This window comes from Lagenorhynchus albirostris, chromosome 9 (genome assembly GCF_949774975.1).
Source record: "Lagenorhynchus albirostris chromosome 9, mLagAlb1.1, whole genome shotgun sequence".
Taxonomy (NCBI): domain Eukaryota; kingdom Metazoa; phylum Chordata; class Mammalia; order Artiodactyla; family Delphinidae; genus Lagenorhynchus; species Lagenorhynchus albirostris.
The window spans coordinates 55072959-55094261 of record NC_083103.1 but is presented as its reverse complement, the minus strand read 5'-3'; the positions used below and the strand labels follow the sequence as shown (position 1 = coordinate 55094261).

Genomic DNA, 21303 nt, shown 5'->3' with positions numbered 1-21303 from the left:
TCCCATACAGCAACTGAGAAGAACCTTGATAATTTGAGAAAACACATGGAGGTTACATAAGTATTTTTCTTTCATTTGTAAAGAATAAAACGAGAGAATACAAGTGCAATGACATTACGCTTCCAAAGCCTGTAAGGCTGCTTTGGAAACTGAAAAAGACTCAGTCTGCAGAACCTAAAATGTGGGAGAGAATTGGCCTCGGTGGTGTTGCCTAAGTCATTGAAGGTGATTCAGAAGCATGGTTGTTACTGGAGAAGGTGTTCAATACCACCAAATCTGGTTTATTTTAGAAATAGGTGGACGCCTTCTGGAATTTTATTTCACTGTATTTTTGAATACACGAGTAACTGTTTATTGCCATTATTAATGGTTTTCCTCTGTCAAGGGTGTTAGGCAGGTGTAGATGACTTTATAAAGTTTTCACAAAGAGGAAGTGGTGCTGTTGAGTGTCAGGGCAGCCCCTTCGGGGGTCCAGCGGGCCTGGCAAAATTGAGGGAGCAGATCCAGCAATGCTTGTACAGAGAATTTGCCTCCCTGAGTGTCCCTCAATCCATATCCTTGCTGCCTGGAGTGTTCTGCACTGTTTGCCACAGTGCAAGTCCACAGAAACGTAGAGTTCCTTATTTTAATCTCTTGTGGTGAAGGGATCCTAGATATGGGGAAAGAAATGCTGTGGGACAGCGTTGTTTTACAGGGTTAAGACTGAGGGAAGCAAAACAACATGTTAGAGCTCAGAAGAGCTTGAAAGGTAGGTTTTGAGGGGCATATTGACTTGCCCCTGGTCACACAGCAGGTCATTGCCTGAACCAGGCCTACAATTCGGGCTGTCCTGAGCCTGAAGAATTGTAATTCATCCAGGATCACCTCCTCTGAGAGGTTGCTACCTAGTCACAATTACAAATATCTATTTTAATTCTCGGCTCAGCACTTACTAGTGTCAGATGTTTTCTCATTTGTTTATTGACTTTCTCTCCAATCAGAATGTAGGCTCCTTGAGAACAGGGGACTTGCTCGTCATCTTTAACCTCTGTGTCCCTAGTGCCTGACGTGGAGTAGGTGCTCAACAAATAATGAAAACTGAATATAGGATTTTAAATTTGCAATTAAAATTCATTTAATTCTTAGACAGCTTTGTGGTGGGAATTAGTATTCTGCTCTTAATTTTGTAGATGCATAAGTGAAGGCCCATGTAGCTGAATAGTAATGGCACTGAGGCTGGCACACAGATTTCCTAACTCCTAAATCCCTTGTTTCTTTCACTGTACCATCCTCCCATCTGACCTGGGACACTAAAGTGAAAATGTGTTCTCATTCTGAAGGTGCCAGCACCTCTTGCTCCTAATGCAGGAGATGGTGCCTGGTATTGGTAAGGAGTCCTCCATCTAGTCCCTCAGCTCCCTACCAAGGGCCTCTCCTTTGGGAGACAGAATGCTGCCAGGTCACAAGGTTTGAGTCGCATAGACGAGTTTCCAAATTCTGCCTTACTTGCTGTGTGATCCTGAGAAAGTTATTTAACCTCTCTATCTCATTTTCCTTTAAGATTGGAGTAATAATATATACCTCATAAAGACATATTCTTCCAAGCATGATAAATAGGTTGCATGATTTGTCCCAGATGATCTTTTGTCTTTTTCCCACTGTCTTTTCCCTCTTGTTTCTTCTCCCTGCTCCCTTCCGCTGCTGGCAGTGGCTTGAATTGCCACTCTTCCCACGTGCTGGTGAGAAAAGGCATAATGACCAGATGGAGTTTAGTCCTCTGACCTGGGTTTAGTCCTCTGACCTTACCAGTATTTGGCTCCTGAAAGTACTATGAGAGCCAGGGCTAGATTGTGGTTTAGGGGTTGGCAATAGCCATCCACGACAAGAAAGGAGAGCGTAGTGGGAGAGCTGATACTGGAGCCTAGTACCAGAAAGCAGTGCTAGTTTCATTACAGATACACTCCAGGCTGGTAAAAGGCCCCACGTGAAAAGGTGATGCTGAGGTTGGTTGCTCTCTGGGGTTGGCTAGGTTGCTCTGGTTGCCTGCCAGCCTTTCCCTTCCTGGAGGACAGCAATCTAGTCTGTATTCTGATCCCTAGGGAGAAGTCTAGAAGTAGCCAGGAACACATCTGGGGAGCATTGAGAAGTCCTAGGACCTTTGCCCTTGTTCATTTAGATCCATCCAGCCCTCATTCCTGCCCTGTAAACCTCTTAGCCTTGGGCTCATCTTTAATACCTACACCTTTCATGAGATTACCCAGTCACACAAAATCAAGGCGGACACCCAAGCTAGCGGTGTTCTTGGCCTCTGCACTTGCCCTTAGGTTTTTCTGAAATCCTCTCCCCCTTCTTTATGGAAGCCACATGGTGAGTAGAAAGATTAGTTGCTTCAATTTATGAACTAAGCTCAAATTCTGTCACTGGTGTGGATTTGGGTAGTCACTTAGAACCTCTCAGAGTCTTGGGACTTTTTTGGGATTGTGACAGTCTTTCTTTCATGGTGTGGCAGGGTAAGAACTCTTGGAGTTATGTGCTTGGCACAGAGCAGGTGTTCCATTCCAAAGCATTCCTGAGCTCCCTCCTCAGTACTTCTTACGGACTCGAGTGTGCACTGTACTCCAGTGCAACTGTCTCTGCCTCCTCAGCCAAACAGCAATTTGAGGGAGGTCTTATTTATTTTTGCTGGGGCCTGCCACATGAAGACACCGGATCAGTATTGTAATGTCATGTCATGAAAGAACGGAAGGTTCAGTGACGTGATTTAGGTCCCTGAAATATATTCCTGTTCAGTAGTGAGAGTTTTCTGTCCGAACTATTTCCTTAATGAAAGGCTTCCTCTCCGCTAATGCAGTAGAGTCCACTGTGCATGTAGCCCTCAGGCCTGAGATCAGCTGTGGAGAAAGGCACGATTATCTGGGTACAAGAATTGGCCACATGCATGTACTTTGTGACCCTCTGTCTTGAGGCTGGAAGGCCTCTGTGGAAGAGGCCTTTTTAGCTTGCTCTCTGAACATCTCAGCAGCATGGCTCTGAGCTGCGGGGAGCCCAAGAGACCGGAGGAGGAGGTAGCAGTGGCAGAGAAGCAGCAGTACATGTGCAGGCTTAGGAACAGCCTCACAATATTCAGGCTGGAAAAGTGTTTTTGTATGCTGATGGGGGAAAGGAGGGACGCAGACAGATGAAGAAACGTTCTTGAAACCCTACTGCTTCTATCTTTGATGTTGCTTTTACTTGACATTTCATCCCAATTCCTAGGCGTTGCCCCATCAGAGGATTTTTGTCTTTTTTTTTTCTAGAACCGTGCCAGGTGGAAGTGAGACTGCTGCTGGCCTACAACTCCAGTTCACGCATTCCAAAATCCCCCTGGATTGAGGGTGGTGAGATGTCATCCCAGGTGGAAACCGGCATCGAGGGCACCATCCCCTTCAGCAAGTCTGTAAAAGTTTACATAATGCCCAAACCCGCAAGGCGCTGAGTCACAAGTAGTCTTTACAGCCGTGGCCTAGAAGGCCCTTCTTGGGGTCAGAGTGAGCCAGAAGCCTGGAGCATTTCACCTGGACGTGGTATATAGGCATAAGGAAGAACATGTGACCCTTATAGTCTTATCTGGTATCAAACATTGGATAAATTATTTTGCATTAAGAAAACAAAAACCTTCAAGTCTATCCCATCCCCCACCCCCTACCTCCCTAGCCTTGCCCCCAGTAAAGTTGAGACACCAAGCTGTTGTAGTTCCTGGTCCTTAAAGAAATCTGTGTGGCTATAGGTTCAACATTTATACCGCAGGCCTACATTCTTCGGGTGTGAAACAAAAAGATCCAATTTTCTAGCCCCTTCCAAAGAACCAGTTATTGGAGCCGTAATCTTATTTCTTAAAGCAATAGTCTGTTTGCCAGGGCCAACTCCAAAGCAGCTTTCACAGCTGTACTTTTTCACCACCGACAGTTCCTGAAGGGCCCTAGACTTTCGTTATCTTGCTGAGAGTCTCCTTCCTTAACTCAGGCAATAGCTGGCCAAGGACTGAATGAACAGCTGAAGAATGAATCACTTTCATCCCTCAGGGAAATTCTTGATCTTGCCTGCCGTTATCCTTAGAACAAAAATATGAGAGAAGGGCCATATTTTACAAAAGAAACCAGGATTATGGGAAAGAGGGACCTAGTGTAAGAAACAAAGTTATTTCCCACTACTCTGATGACTCCAGCGTTGGAGCTGCGTGTGAGCTGAAGGTGCAGCAGGGGTCTAAGAACAGTAAAGGCTCCAGAGATGTGAACCACGTGAAGGCCTGTGCTATGTTCTTTACCTGTCATTTTATCCTTGCAACAGCCAAGTGAGACTAAGAGGTTAAGTCACTGGTAGGAAAACTGTAATAACACCTTTACTCGTTCAAATCCAAGATGATTCCAAAGGCCTGAGCTATACCATATGGAAAAGAACCTTCAAATTTTCTCTCTGTGCCTCAGTTTTTTCATCTGTAAAACAGAGGTAATTATACCTTAAGTGTTGTTGAATGGGTTTAATTAAATAATGCTTGGCAAATCTGAATCTGTGGCCAGTCTTGATCATATTTGGTACTTGGAAAGCTAATAAAAATAATAAGAGCATACAATTACTCAGAGGCAGAGCTGGAATTTGAATTCAAGCATGTTTGACTTTTGGTTTAATATACCTAATGTGTGCCCAGCAGTGTTGTAAGCCATTTACATGAATTAACTCATTTAACCCTCAAAACTACCCTATGAAGTAGGTACTGTTACATTTATTCTATAAACAAGGCAGTTGAAGTTCAGAGAACTTAAAGAAACCAGGATTATGAGAAAGAGGGATCCACTATAAGAAATAATATTGTGAACTACATCTCTGATGACTACAGTGTTGGAGCTGCCTAGTTGGCCTAGGACACACAACTAGTAAATGACAGAGCTGGGATTTGAACCCAGGAAGTCTGGCTCTGGGGGGTTATAACTGCTATAGAGGGACTAAGGGAAGAAGATCACCTCCGTGGGATTTACTTTTCTCGTGTGCTCGCCTGTTTAGTACATCTCAGTGATGTGCCATCAGCGGGCTCTCATGTGTCAACAGATGCCCTAAAGAAAATTGCCTGCCTTGGAGATAAAATGAAGCTTAAAGCCAGGCTGAACCATACCATGGCCCTGACACAAAGCAGCTAATGATGATTACTGAGTTGAAGCACAGATGAAAACATCAAGACTCATCGCTGCTAACTGAGCCTTTGATGCCATAGCTATAGAAAGCCTTCCAAGGGAAGAATATGCTGAATCCTTTTCAGATAACACTACTCCTTTTATAAAAATCCTTCTGGGTCATTCCCCATTTTACAGGTGGGGAAACGGAGACTTAGAGGTAATGTCTTTCTCCTAAGGGGCAAGGGCGGGATTTGATCCCTAGGTCTTAAAACCCAAAATAGTACTTTTCCCACCAAAGGTGGAGAAAAACACGAAGGGGCAAAATTTACCTTAGTATCAGGATAAGTTTTTAAGAATTGAATGGGCTGCATTAGGAGATAAGGAGCTTTCCATGCTGGATGTGTTCAAGCAGAGGTTGAACAAGCTCCTGACAAGTTTGTTGTAAAGGAATTCAAGTATCATATGAGCAGTTGGGCTTAACCTTTTAAATTCCTTTTACTCTGAATTCTCTGTGAATTATGAGAATCTTGATTTTTCTGACAAAGACCTGGAAGGGAGCATAAAGATGGCTCCGGTGTGGCACCCTCATTTATAAGTGAATGTCCAAGCCCCGAGAGACTGGGTTAGTAGAAGCAAGTCTGGAACCCAGGCCTCTCAGTCTAATATGGTTTTCATGACAGGGATCTGTTGTTATGCCTTTTCAGTGGCCAACCATGTACCTCGTCAAAGCCAGAAACTGTCACATTGGACTCTATCCTTACGCCTCATATAAAACCAGCCATCAAGTCCTTTAGATTCTGCTTCCTTAAATGTTTCAATTCTCTTCTTGACTCGGTGTTTCTGTCCTGATGCAGCCTTCATCATCACTCCTAAGGTACGGGATTAGCTTCCTAATGAGCTGCCTGCTTCAAATCTTGCCTTGCCCCCTTCGGTCTACTCTTCACACAGCTGCCAGAGTAATCTTTCTAAAACCCGGATCTGATCACACCATTCCCCTGCTTTAACCCCCTTTAAGTGGGTCACTTCTGGCCCCAGGATAAAGTCTAAACTCCTATCCTTGAAGGCTCTTTATGCCCCTTGTGTCCTCTCCAGCCTCATACTCCGTGTCCCAAACATTCTCTGCTTCTCCAGCTGTAGAGGATTATCTGTAGTTATTCCCAATACTTACCATGCTCTCTCTTGCTTCACACCTTTGCACTTGCTGAGCCCTGGAATGTGCTCTTCAGATTGTCTCCTATGGTTCTTTTCTTTTCATTCTTCAGGACTGAGCCTCATTCTGCAACCTATCTGTGTCTCCTGTGGGCTTGGTGCGTTGCACAGCCTCCTATACATTCTTCAAGCGTGGTATTTATTGCAGGTTCACAAATGCCAACCCCTGAAGCAGGTAGGCAGGGGAAAAAAAGGGGTCAGGTGGCTTTGTCAATCTAATAAATGCATCCTAGGTAATTTACATGAATGTATTTTTCAAAATTATGAAAAATAATAATCCTTGTACAAATTAAAAAAGGGGGGGGGTGTCAAGTGACCTGGAAGAAGATAACAGAGACTTGAGGAATCAGCACATTCTCTATCAGAAGAAGACAGTTGCTATTCAGCTCCACTCAGTTGTTCATAGGTATGGGCCTGGTGATGTCAGATTTTCTGATTCTTCCAGAGAAGTCAGAAACCTGCATTTTCATGTGAAAAATAACCACGTTAAAAATTTTGGTAACTAAATAAAGTAAATGTTAAAATTACTCTGAGACAAACAAAACCTGTCTCCAGGTAGATTTGTGCCAGTTTGAAACTTCTGCATCGTTACTGCATATTTACACGTCTGTTTCTTCCAACCAGTCTGTGAATAGCTAGACCTTAAGAATGTCTGTGTTGTATCCCCAGCATAGCTCCCGGCACATACCAGGCAAGGAAAGAAGGAATGAGCCCGTGAATCCAGAGCAAGGTTAGCTGTACCATGACATGCCTGCAAAACCCAGCCCTGAGAGTCAGGTTTCTGAAAGGACTTTATATTTGGCTTTGACATGATTGACCTCAGCAAACGGAATTATGGAGAAAGTACACACCTAGCACTTGGCAGACTGCTCGTCTTAGGAACCGCTCAAGCTAGAAGAAATTTAAGTGTGGGCAGAGTGAGGGCTGTGCAAGCAACTTACAAATTGAATCAAAGGGTTTAATGATTAAGACATGGGACTAAGTATAGTGTCATGGAAAAAGAGCTTCTCTCCAGGCTCTGCAAATTTCCAGCACTGACCATGCAGAACAGATTCAGAAGTAGGGGCTGTCAGCAGGCTCTATACAAAGTTTAATAACCTCACTGTCAGGTACTTCTGTCTCAAAGAAGTTTGTACTAAGTTCTGTTTAATGTAGAGACAACTCACTTAGGAACATTGATTACACCCACACCTAATTCAACACCCACTGGAGCTGTCTCATCTTACATTTGACAAAAAAATTTTTTTTATTGCATCAACCAGAGAAAGTCTAAATTTTATCAAACATCCTTCCTAGCTATATAAGTGTCTGGCTTTATGAGCTGAGGGAACTGAGATCTAGAAACATCCTGTCATCTGACAAATGGCTGGTTGTAGAAAGGGCACTGAGCAAGACCTTCTCAGACCTCTAGGCTGAGTCTCAGGTCTGTGAGGATCTCTCTCCCACGGGCCTCCTAAGGTGATAGAAAGAGATCAGGACACAGCATTGGGTTCTAATCCTGCCTTTGCCACTTTCTTGCTGGGTAAGCTTAGAAATTAGATCACTTTCCATTCCAATGGGCTTAGCTCATCTTTTCTTGCCAGGCCACATCTTAAGTTGCTGTTCAGTCTACGGATTGGCTGTCCTGAGGTCAGATGCCCAGTGGGGCCAGTCAGGCAACAGGATCATGTGGAGCAAAAATCAGCTTTCTGGGCTGTGGCTTCAACAGGGGCTGGGGTGGAGCAATTTTATTTAGTTATGACCATGATAGATAGACACCATACCTAATAAATAAAGAGTTCCCAAGTGTTTGGTGAATAAATGAACCTCTTCTTGTTCTTTAAGACTTGTGTTATGTCCTTAGTGATGTCTTCCCTAATTTTCCTCCCATTCTGGTAGGATAAGTTAGTCCACCCTTTGTGCCACCACTGGACCTTGTAACTAGTATAATGTTAGCACACTGTATCATTACTGTCTTGTTTATTTGTTTCTCTCTCACATAACTCCTGAGGGCAAGAACTATATCATTCCTGTACCCCTAGGATCCAGCAATAATTGGTCATAAGAATATTAGTAAGAGACTCTCAGTAAATGAATATAAAAGAGAAGTACTGAATAAATGAGAGAATAAAGTAGATAATTCCTTTGGGCTCCAACATTCTATGAATCTGTGAAATTATAAGCTGATATATTAAGAACCATAAAATGAAACCAGTTAGCTTTACACAGCAGCCCCATTAGGAGAAAGATACAATGGTTTCAGTTTATTGAGTCCTTACTACATGCCAATGTGCCAAGACTTTCTATGAATTACCCAACTTAACACCTATGATAACTCCAGGTACTAATATGATCCCTATCTGACAAATGAGAACAGTGAAACTCTGAGAGATTAAATAAATGCCCAACCGGTGAGTGGCCGTGAAAGCCACAGTTCAAAGCCAAGGCTATCTGACACCAAAGCTGATACTCATAACTCTTTAAAGAGGGGGAAAAATGAAAAATAAGGTAATGCTGATTACTATTATAATTCTGTCAGTCTATTCTAAGGCTTCACAAAGGCCACCTGGTATTTAATAGAGCAAAGGCTATCCATGCCAGTGGGGACCATTAAAAGGCATTCAGTCCAGCCCCATCATTTTATAGTGAGGGAATCTGAGGCAGAGAGAACTGTCTGGCAAGGCTCAGGTTTAGTTAGTAGAACAGCCTGCCTAGAACCCTAGTATCAAGGCATAGCTCCTTTTACTGTTATTGAAGTGTTGCCTCAGTTCATTCAGGGCTGCTCATATGTCATTGCACAAAGACACTTTCCCTGACCACATATCTGAAATAGCCCCTATCACTCTTTTTCTTATCTTGCTTTATTTTTCTTCATAACATTCTACTTATATTATGTATTTGTTTACTTGTTTATTTTGCCCACTAGAATATAAGCTTCATGAGCACAAGACTTTTATTGCTGTTTCTCTGGAGCCTATAGCAGTGCCTGGCATATAAGGTACTTAATAAAAATTGGTTGAATTGATGACTAAACATTCCAAAGCATCAACTGCAATGTAATTTTAATGCACTGAAACTTTTCTTTGGCTTTCAAACTTCAAGTCAAAAGGCTTTCTTTATTTTTGCCTTTATTTTCGCTTACTTCTGGCCTAACATTTGCCACAATATTAAACTTTGGTAAACTTCTGTCTCCTCCCCTGATTTTCAGCCCCCACCCCCCAGGACAAGGACCTTCCCTAAGTCATCCATGCATCCCAAAGCCTAGCACAAGACCTGGCACGGGCAGCTGTTCAAAAATGCTTGGGGGGATGGAGTGGACAGAGGTAAGAGTGACAGTCACAGGCATCATTGCTTAGTGATTTATTCTCTTAAGGCTCCATCAGCAGGTGGAATGGAAGACCCCTCCCACCCTGATGCCTTGGGTAACCAAGGCATTATACTCCTTCACTGCCTTCTCTGTCTGGAGGACCCGCACATCAATGCCTTTTTTCTTGAGGTATTCCACAGTTGATGGGGGTACCTGGGAAGAAGGAAAAAGATGAGTAAATCAGGGGGAAAGGCCCCCAGGGTTTCTTTTCCTGCTATGAGGCAAGTATATTCTACAGAACTGGACAGTGACAACCATCACTCCTCAATCACCCAGCGTGTCACCAGCCCAGAATTTGGCAGTGAGTCCCAAGGAGTCAAAAGCCTTCTAAGAAGTTAACAGAAGTACCATGAAACATGTGCAGACAGCTCAGGTGATATGGAAGCTGGAAAGAGGATGGATTTTGGAGTCAGTCTTGAATTTAAGTCCTTACTAGCATTGTGACTTTGGGTAAGTGAATTAAATTCTCTGAGCCTTTGTTTCCATGTATGTAAATAGGGATAACAATACCTGCTTACAGGGTTGGTATGAGAATGAATTCAGCTAAAGTATGTAAAACGTTAAATGTTTGACTCAGTCCAACCTGACTGATTCAAATCCAGATAAATGTTAAATGTTTGAGTCAGTCCAACCTGAGTCTAAATTCTAACTTTGCTATGTACTAACCAAGAGACCTTTGAAAGTCTTTCAACTGCAATTTCCTCCCCTATAAAACGGGGACAATAATACTTAAAATCAAAGGGTTGGTGTGAGGATGAAATTTTATGAATGTATGTACACTGCAGCTCAAACATCTTCTCAGAAAGGCCTTTCTTGATCACCCCATTTGGAGCAGCCCCTCATAAGTCACCATTTTCTTCACAGCACTTACTATGATCTGAAATTGTCTACATTTTTATTATCCATGAGGGCCATGAACCTTGTTTGCTTTGTTTAGCTTGTTGTCCCTGGTACCTAGAATAGTGTCTGCCCCGTAGAAGATGCTGAATAAATATTTGTAAACGAATTTATATAAAAGATTCTCAAGAGTGGCAGCTATTGGATATTTTCTCAACTCTGGCTTGCCTTCAATATTATTTTAAATAGATTTTAATTAGACTCTGCCTTGTCAGAAGGAGCTCTGAGTGAAATGTTTTTTAAAATGTCCTACATTACTTTTTTATATGTTTGAACAATTTTATAATAACAGTAGTCTTACAGATAGGGATCATTTTAATGGAGGAAAAAACTAGGTTAAACTAAAAAATATAACTAAAGGGCACCTCCATTGGTAGGGAACTGGATTTTACGACATCTATATAAAGGACAGAATGAGGTAGATCTCTATAAACTTATGTGAAAGGCTGTCCATAATGCAATAATGTAAGTGAATAAAAAGTTACAGAACAATATGTATAGAGCGATCCTATTTATGTAAAAACATGTATATCAGTATGTGTAAGTGTGTATATATTTGCAGATGCATAGAGAGAGCATTGGAGCAGTTACGACTGGGAAGGGGAAATCTTTCACCTTTTTAATTCTACATTTCCGCATTGACTCTTTTACAACAAGTATGTACTATTTCTGTAAGTACAATAAAAATAAACTTTCTTTTTCTGAAAGGGGAAAAAGGCTTAACTTGAATGTGCCCAAGAAAAGAAAAATTAAAAGTACTGTAAAAATGGAAAGTACTGTAAAAATCTAAAGAGCCAAATATTGATAGCTGTAGAGCTTAAAAGAAATTCCAGGATTGAGGAATTTCTGAAAAATAGTTGAAACAGCACAGGCCTATGATTAGAGACTGGAGAGTCCAACCCTGATGAGGAAGAATAGTGCGCAGCCATTATTTTATCCTGGGCCATCCCCTGGCTCAGCAAAATGAGGGTGCATGATATATAGAGATGAACTTCCAAGAAGGACATATCTCTAAGGTAAAGATCCAGGAGATTACCAGAAGTCCTCAGGAATGCTGTGCTCACCAATACCTACCTTCAAGGCCTCACTCATCCCTCGGCCAATGACAAGGATCTGCACACCCTTCTCGACAACTTCCTCCACATCTGCAGGCTGCACACCAGGAGAATGCTGGACATGGAAAGAGAAAGTATACCAGCTACCTGCTCTTTTCATCTTTCTTTGCGGTCAGCATTCCTGTTAGAGTCATTCATTCACCGAACAAATGTTTACTGAGGTTTACTCTAGGCCAAGCCTCACTAGGGCCCTGGGAATAGCAGAAGATACAGTACTGCCCTTATGGAGCTCTAAGTCTAGTGAAAAATATAGAAGACTACAAAGAAATTTCAGTAGTTTTACAAGTGCTACAAAGAAGTAGTGTTCAGGGTGTAGTGAGAACATACAGAAAGGGCACCTAATTCAGACCTGGGGAGTCAGGGCAGGGGGTCAGGGAAGACACCCCAGAGGACGTGACATTTAAGCTGAGACCTAAAGGGCAAGCAGGAATTAGCCAGGTTAAAGGAAATCAGGGGAACAAGGCATACCAAATACAGGGAATAGCATGAACTAAGGCTCAGAGGAAAGAGCAACCTAGTGAACTACAATTAGTTCCATATGACTGAAGTGTAAGTGACAAGTGAGTGGAAAGAGATGACGTGGGAGAAGAAAGCACCTGCACACCATGCCAAAACTTGGAAAGCTCCATACCGTTTCCTTTTTCTGAGCCGCTTTCCCACTTAACTCCAGGAAAACTTTGATGCTTTAAAACCTATCACTGTAAAGTCTTCCCAGATTCTCCCAGGGATATTTAAGGTAAGGTGTTTAATGAACATTAATCCAACGTTAAAGGATGGTGGCTTCTGAACTGCTTCCACATCAGCAAAGGGGATACAGGAGTTAGAGTTTGATAAATACCAGCCCAACTACTGGGGAGTGAATAAGAGTGGAAAATTGTCATGGAAGACATGCTGTTTTAATTGCATCTTGAAGTATGACTAGGAGTATGCCTTGATGCAGTGGTTGTAGAAGGGGTACATTCTAATCATCGTTAGACATGGTTTAGGGAAAGAGCTGCTGAATATACCAAGACAACAACAAATGTACCAAAGAAAGAAGGGTTTTTCAGTCTAAAAAGCTGATGGTTTAGAGAAGATAGGATTGAAATTTGTTATAAAAGGTAGAAGAACAAATATGAGTATTTTTATTAAATCCTGGAATAATAATATCTTACATGTTTACAGTTGCAATTTTCATAATACAGCTATAGAAATTATTCCATGTGATCTGCATTAATAGTAGCACAAAAGCATCCATTCTCCTTGTTTTATAGATAAAGAAACTGAAGCTCACAAAATACACATTAGCCAAGATGACACAATTACTAAGTAGCACAGTTGGGATTTGAACAGAAACATGTTAACCTTTGTTTAATGCACTTTATTAGAATACTGTAACCTAGGGAGCAACGTTGAAACTTGAAAGAACTAGCCCTAATGACCACAGAGTTGTGCTTAAGCCCAGTGCCCGGCCCACTGTAGGCACACAATAATTGTTACTTTAGGTGTAACCTGAATCTTCCCTAAGGCAATTGCCTGTCACCCACACACACACATGAGCTAAAAAAACAATAAAGGAGACAGACTGAAGTATTAAAAAATACTTGATTAACCCCCCTAAAAAGGCAGGAATAAAAAACATGAGGACAAACAGAAAACAAATAGCAATATGTTAACACTTAAACATAACTGTAGCAGTAATTAACTTTAAGTGGACTAAATAGTTTAATGAAAGGCAAAGACTGAGTTAAAAAGCAAGACCCAACTAAACACTACTTACAAGGTATATACTTGAAATATAAAGGCATAAGTTGAAAGTAAAAGGATAAAGAAAGATATAAAATGCAAACACTAAGAAAGCTGGTGTGGTTATATTAATATCAAGATAGGAAGTATTACGACAGATAAAGAGTTTCATCTCATGATACTTAAAGGACCAATTCATTAAGAAAAACATAACAACCCAAATCTGTACACTCGTAGTGAAAGAGCTACAAAATATATGAAAACAAAAATAACATATCTGGGACTTCCCTGGTGGTCCAGCCGCTAAGAAAATGCCTTCCAATGCAGAGGATGCAGGTTTGATCCCTGCTCTGGGAACTAAGATCCCACATGCGGCAGGGCAAATAAGCCCACGTGCCACAACTACTGAGCCCGTGTACCACAACTAAAGAGCCCCTGTGCCACAACTACAGAGCCCATGCACTCTGGAGCCACAACTAGAGAGGAGCCCACATGCCACAACTAGAGAGAAGCCCACACACTGCAAGGAAAGATCCTGCATGCTGCAGCTAAGACCCAACACAGCCATAAATAAATAAATAAATATTAAAAAAAAAACAAAAATAACAGAACTAAGAAAAGAGACAAAACCACTATAGTTGGATTTTTTTTAACATCTTTATTGGAGTATAATTGCTTTACAATGGTGTGTTAGTTTCTGCTTTATAACAAAGTGAATCAGCTATACATATACATGTATCCCCATATCTCCTCCCTCTTGCATCTGCCTCCCACCCTTCCTATCCCACCCATCTAGGTGGTCACAAAGCACCGAGCTCATCTCCCTGTGCTATGCGGCTGCTTCCCACTAGCTATCTGTTTCACATTTGGTAGTGTATATATGTCCATGCCACTCTCTCACTTCATCCCAGCTTACCCTTCCCACTCCCCACGTCCTCAAGTCCATTCTCTATGTCTGCGTCTTTATTCCTGTCCTGCCCCAGGTTCTTCAGAACCATTTTTTTGTTTTTTTAGATTCCATATATATGTGTTAGCATACGGTATTTGTTTTCCTCTTTCTGACTTACTTCACTCTGCATGACATACTCTAGGTCCATCCAGCTCTATGGTTGGAAATTTTAACAACCTTCTCTCAGTAAATGATAAAACACATAGACAAAGAGTCTAATTAAGGAAATGGGAGTTTTTAGCAACACTGTCAGTTAATTTGACCTAATAGACATTTATAGGTTACTACACCCAACAACTGCAGAATACACATTGTTTTTTCAAGTGTACATGGAACAGTCACTAAGACCTTATGCTGACATAAGTCTCAGTAAATTTCAAAGAAATGAAATAACAGAGAATATGATATCTGACAAAATAGATTTGTTGATAACAATAAGATATTTAGAAAAGCCATAAATAATTGGAAATTGAGCAACAAAGTATTTTGAACTAAAGGGTAAAGGAAAAATACATGAAAATTTGTGGAATACAGCTATATAATGCTTATAGGCAAATTTATCACTTTAAATACTTATAATAGAAAAATAATTGTCTAAAATCAATGGTGTAAGCCCCCACCTTAAAAAGCTAGAAGAGAAGCAAATCATATTCAAAGCAAGCAGAAGACAGATAATAATGAATATATGTATGTAAATCAATGAAATGGGAAACAAATGACAGAGAAAAATCAACAAGGCCAAAAGTTGGTTCTTTCAAAAGATTAATAAAATTGAAACCATTGTAAGACTGATCAGGAAAAAAAGAGAAGACACAATTCATAAATACCAGGAATGAAGGGGACATTACTATAGATCATACAGATAGCAGAAGAATAATTTTAAAAATTGGGAATAGATTTACACTAATAAATGTGACAACTTAGAAGAAATGGACAGATTTTTTTGAAAGACAACTTATTAAAACACAAGAAGCAGAAAATCTGAATAGTCCTATAGATGTTAGAAATTGAATTTATAATTTAAAACCCTTCCACAGAAAAAATTCTAGACACATATGATTTCAGTGGTGAATTCTATTTTAAACATTTAATGAAAATCCTCAACAAAACATTAGCAAATCCAAGGTTGGTTCAATATTTTAAAAATCAATGTAGTTCACCACAAAGTAAAGAAGAAAAATTACACAGTTGTGTCAAATGATGCAGAAAAAGCATTTGATGAAGTTCACCATGTATTTATGATTAAAAAAAAGAAAACTCTCAGAAAACTAAACTAGAATAGCCAAGATATGGAAGCAACCTAAATGTCCATCGAGAGATGAATGGATAAAGAAGATGTGGTACACGCACTTATGGCCACCTAATCTATGACAAAGGAGGCAAGAATATACAATGGAAAAAAGATAGTCGCTTCAATAAGTGGTGCTGGGAAAACTGGACAGCTACATGTAAAAAAATGAAATTAGAACACTCCCTAGCATCATACACAAAAATAAACTCAAAATGGATTAAGGATCGGACACTATAAAAACCCTCAGAGGAAAACATAGGCACACCACTCTTTGACATAAATAACAGCAAGATCTTTTTTGATTCACCTCCTAGAGTAATGAAAATAAAAACAAAAATAAACAAATGGGATCTAATTAAACTTAAAAGCTTTTGTGCAGCAAATGAAACCATAAACAAAATGAAAAGACAGTCCTCAGAATCGAAGAAAATATTTGCAAATGAAGCAACTGACAAGGGATTAATCTCCAAAATATACAAACAGCTCATGTAGCTCAATATAGAAAAAAACCAATCCAATCAAAAAATGGGTGAAGACCTAAATAGACATTTCTCCAAAGAAGACATACAGATGGCCTACAGACACATGAAAAATGCTCAACATCACTAATTATTAGAGAAATGCAAATCAAGACCACAATGAGGTGTCACCTCACACCGGTCAGAATGGCCATCATCAAAAATTCTACAAACAGGGCTTCCCTGGTGGTGCAGTGGTTGAGAGTCTGCCTGCCAATGCAGGGGACACGGGTTCGTTCCCCAGTCCGGGACGATCCCACATGCCGTGGGGCGGCTGGGCCTGTGAACCATGGCCGCTGAGCCTGCATGTCCGGAGCCTGTGCTCCACAACGGGAGAGGCCACAACAGTGAGAGGCCCGCGTACCGAAAAAAAAAAAAAAGTTCTACAAACAAAAAATGCTGGAGAGGGTGTGGAGAAAAGGGGACCCTTGTACACTGCTGGTGGGAATGTAAATTGGTACTGCCCCTATGGAGAACAGTATGGAGGTTCCTTAAAAAACTAAAAATAGAGCTACCATATGACCCAGCAATCCCACTCCTAGGCATATATCTGGAGAAAACCATAATTCAAAAGGATGCATGCACCCCGATGTTCACTGCAGCGGTATTTACCATAGCCAGGGCATGGAAGCAACCTAAATGTCCATCAACAGAGGAATGGATGAAGATGTGGTACATATACACAATGGAATATTACTTAGCCATAAAAAGTAACAAAATAGTGCCATTTGCAGAGACGTGGATGGACCTAGAGACTGTCATACAGAGTGAAGTAAGTCAAAAAGAGAAAAACAAATATAGTATAGTATCGCTTATATGTGGAAATTAGAAAAACGGTGGAGATGAACCTATTTGCAAAGCAGAAATAGAGTCACAGATGTAGAGAACAAACTTACAGTTGCCAAGGGGGGAAGAAGGGTGGGATGAATTGGGAGATTGGGACTGACATATATACACTACTATGTATAAAATAGATAGCTAATGAGAACCTACTGTATAGCAAAGGGAACTCTACTCAGTGCTTTGTGGTGACCTAAATGGAAAGGAAATCCAAAAAAGAGTGGAGATATATATATATGTATGACTGATTCACTTTGTTGTAGAGCAAGAAACTCACACAACATTGTAAAGCAACTATACTCCAATAAAATTTAATTTAAAAAGTTCAGGGCTTCCCTGATGGCGCAGTGATTAAGAATCCATCTGCCAATGCAGGGGACACGGGTTCAAGGTCTGGTCCAGGAAGATCCCACATGCTATGGAGCAACTAAGCCCGTGTGCCACAACTACTGAGCCTGTACTTTAGAGCCCACGAGCCACAACTACTGAGCCCACGTGCCACAACTACTGAAGCCTGTGTGCCTAGAGCCTGTGCTCCTCAACAAGAGAAGCCACTGCAATGAGAAGTCCGCACACTGCAACAAAGAGTAGCCCCTGCTCGCTGCAACTAGAGAAAGCCCACGCGCAGCAACGAAGACCCAATGCAGCCAAAAATAAATAATAAACAAAATTTTTTAAAAATGTGGTTCATATATACAATGGAATATTGCTCAGCCATAAGAAATAAATAATGCCATTTGTGACAATATGGATGGACCTAGAGGGTATTATCCTAAGTGAAGTAAGTCAGAGAAAGATAAATACTGTATGATTTCATTTATATGTGGAATCTAAAAAACAAAACAGAAATAGACTCATAGATACAAAGAATAAACACATAGTTGCCAGAGGGGAGGTGGTGGGGGAGATGAGTGAAATAGGTGAGGGACATTAAGAGGTACAAACTTACAGTTACAAAATAAATGAGTCGGGCTTCCCTGGTGGCACAGTGGTTAAGAATACGCCTGCCAGTGCAGGGGATATGGGTTCGAGCCCTGGTCCAGGAAGATCCCGCATGCCGCAGAGCAACTAAGCCTGTGCACCACAACTACTGAGCCTGCACTCTAAAGCCCACGAGCCACAACTGCTGAGCCCGTGTGCCACAACTACTGAAGCCTGTGTGCCTAGAGCCCAAGCTCCGCAACAAGAGAAGCCACCACAATGAGAAGCCCACACACCGCAACGAAGACTAGCCCCTGCTCGCAGTAAGTAGAGAAAGCCCATGCACAGCAACAAAGACCCAATGCAGCCAAAAATAAATAAATAAATAAATTAAAAAACAAAAAACAAATGAGTCACAGGGATGAAATATGCAGCATGGGGGATATAGTCAATAATAGTGTATGGTAACAGATGGTAACTAGACTTACCATGGTGATCATTTTGTAATGTATAGAAACATGAAATCATTATGTTGTGCACCTGGAACTAACATAGTGTTGTAGGTCAATTATACTTCAATAAAAATAAATAATAATTATTATTAATATTTTAAAAATAAACTAAACTAGAAGGGAACCTTCCTTAGGTAGAGGACATCTAAGTAAAACCTACAGCTAGCTAAACATTAAGTATAATGTTGAAATGTTAAACATTTTCCCCAAAAGATTGGACATAATAATTTACTTCCTTATTATCTCTTGGACCTGTCCATTCCTCTCCATCTCCACTGCCACTACCCTGGTCTAAGCTGTCATTACTTCTTATTTAGCCTGTTGCAGTAACTTTCTAACTGGTCTCCATAAAACCACTTTAGCCCTTTCCAATTAACCATTCTTCAAATTGTAGCTAGAGGAATCTTTGCAAAACACAAATCCACTCAAGTCACTCCTCTGCTTAACAGCACTCAATGGCTTCTCATTGCCCTTAAAATAACTGCCAAACTCCTTAACATGGTCTGTAAGTTCCCAGCTGCCTCACCAGTCTTACTGCATATCACTTTCTTCATGTTCTAGCAGGAAAACAGTTTGGCATTTTCTTAAATATGTACTTACGCAATTCAGCAATCACATACCTGGGTATTTATCCTAGAGAAATGAAAACTCACATTCACACAAAAACCTGTACATGAACGTTCATAGCAGCTTTCTATTGGGGGTGGGAGGAGGCGTTGTTAACTCTTATTTCCTAAACTTAGAAGCAGCATATCCTACTCTAGATTTTTTTTCCAGTTTTATTGAGATATAGTTGACATACAGCACTGTATAAGTTCAAGGTGTACAGCATATGACTTATGTATATCATGAAATGATTCCCACAATAAGTTTAGTTAACATCCATCATCTCACACAGATACAAAAAAAGAAAAAATCATTTTTCTCTTGTGATGAGAACTCTTAGGATTTAGTCTCTTAACAACTTTCATATATATCGTATAGCATTACTAACTACAGTCATCTGTAGCAGCTTTACGTGTAGTAAACCAAACTGGAAACAACCCAAATGTTCATCAACAAATTGTGTTATAATCCAACAATGGAATACTATTCAATAATAAAAAAGGAACAAATTATTTATACCTATGACAATATGGATGAATCTAAAATGTATTATGCTGAGTGAAAAAAGCAAGTCTCAAAAGACTATATACTGTATGATTCCATTAATATGACAAATAAATGTAACGTGTATTAGGTCAATTGGCAAAATATTAATAAGGTCTGTTTATTAGATAATAGTATTGTATCAATGTTAATTTCCTGATTTTCATCACTGTTGTAAGAGAATGTCCTTGTTTTTTGGGAAAATACACACAGGCATTTAGGAGCAAAGGGATAGAATACAGCAGTTCAGAAAAAAGTCTGTTGGAGAAGAGGATGATAAAGAAAATATGATAATCTTAACATTTGGGTCTGGGTAAAAATGAGAATTCTAATATTCCTGTAACTTTTCTGTAAGTCTGAAATTATTTCAAAATAAACAGCTTAAAAAATAACCCTGTAGTATTGGCAGGTTATAGATTAGCAGGAAGAGACCACATATAGGCACACATACCTACTCACTACTTCCTGATTTATTTAGCCAAGGAAACAAAGTTTAGCAGAAGCCAGGTGGCTACACAAAGCAGGAACAGATGCAGCCCATCTTTTCTGGCTTTCTCCATGTCTCTTGATTCCCTGTGGGGTGTACAACTACTGCTGACACTCTTCACTCAGTGAGTGTTCCAGAGCTGATAACATAGCCAGTCTCTCACACTAACACCTTTTTATGTTCTGACTTAACTTCATCAGCATCTTCTTAAGGAATTTACACTAAGACTATATGAGCTTACACTTAAGGGAATATCAGAGTGTTCTAAATTAGAACACCTGCACGTCAAAGAGTGAACCAAACTGATCAGCAGCAACGGTACTTCCTCATCGTGGGAGGGGATGCAGAGCTAGTGGCCAGGTGGCTCTGAACAGTATCTCTGCCTCCAGCTTTCCCTATTCTCCACAAAGATCAGAAGAGATTGGGGGGAGATTAGATTCTTTATCTCTAAAGTAATTTAGGTTTATATATTTAAAAAAATATATATTTGTTTATTTGGCTGCATCAGGTCTTAGTTGCGGCATGCAGGATCTTCGTTGTGGCATGCGGGATCTTTCATTGTGGCGCGCAGGCTCCAGAGTGCGTGGGCTCAGTGGTTGCAGTGTGTGGGCTCTCTAGTTATGGTGTGAGGGGTCAGTAGTCGTGGCACGTGCAGGCTTAGTTGCCCTGTGGCATGTGGGATCTTAGTTCCCCGACGAGGGTTTGAACCTGCATCCCCTGCATTGGAAGGCAGATTCTTAACCACTGGACCACCAGGGAAGTCCCTAGGTTTACACATTTTTAAAAGGCAAAACAAAAATGGGGATATTTTTTCATTTGATTACAATAATTGGTTCTTAAAGAATGCATCGATAAAACGATTGGATTAGATGCTTTTTTAGTTCTACAGCTCTGTGATCAATCCTAGAACCACCCTGAGCTGAACAGCTATGGTATGAAGAACTAACATTTTTTTTTTCTGGTACAATGACCAAGGTAAATATTTAACAGAATTACAAATCAGGGCTGGAGAGCTTCACCTGCCTTAAGTAAATGCATTTATCTGAAATACTGAATGATTCCTTCATTTAACAAAGAATAGGGGCTTCCCTGCTGGCGCAGTGGTTGAGAGTCCACCTGCCAATGCAGGGGACACGGGTTCGATCCCTGGTCTGGGAAGATCCCACATGCCGTGGAGCAACTAAGCCCGTGTGCCACAACTACTGAGCCTGCACTCTA

At 40.7% G+C, this 21303-nt stretch overlaps 2 protein-coding genes across 3 annotated transcripts in view; one reads left to right on the top strand and one right to left on the bottom strand.

Annotated features, from left to right (window-relative positions):
- INTS4 (integrator complex subunit 4) overlaps nt 1–4524 on the top strand; it is a 113941-nt gene extending 109417 nt beyond the window's left edge. Inside the window, exon 23 of the mRNA XM_060160115.1 lies at nt 3276–4524. Within this exon, the coding sequence (XP_060016098.1) occupies nt 3276–3454 (179 nt within the window). The 3' untranslated portion in view covers nt 3455–4524. The remainder of the gene's footprint in view (nt 1–3275) is intronic.
- Nucleotides 4525–9658: 5134 nt separating this feature from the next.
- AAMDC (adipogenesis associated Mth938 domain containing) overlaps nt 9659–21303 on the bottom strand; it is a 33635-nt gene continuing 21990 nt past the window's right edge. For both annotated transcript variants that reach the window (XM_060160118.1, XM_060160119.1), the window contains exons 3-4: nt 11653–11748; nt 9659–9834 (exon numbers count right to left, since the gene is read on the bottom strand). In XM_060160118.1, coding sequence (XP_060016101.1) covers nt 9694–9834; nt 11653–11748 — 237 coding nt within the window. In that variant the 3' untranslated portion in view covers nt 9659–9693. The remainder of the gene's footprint in view (nt 9835–11652; nt 11749–21303) is intronic.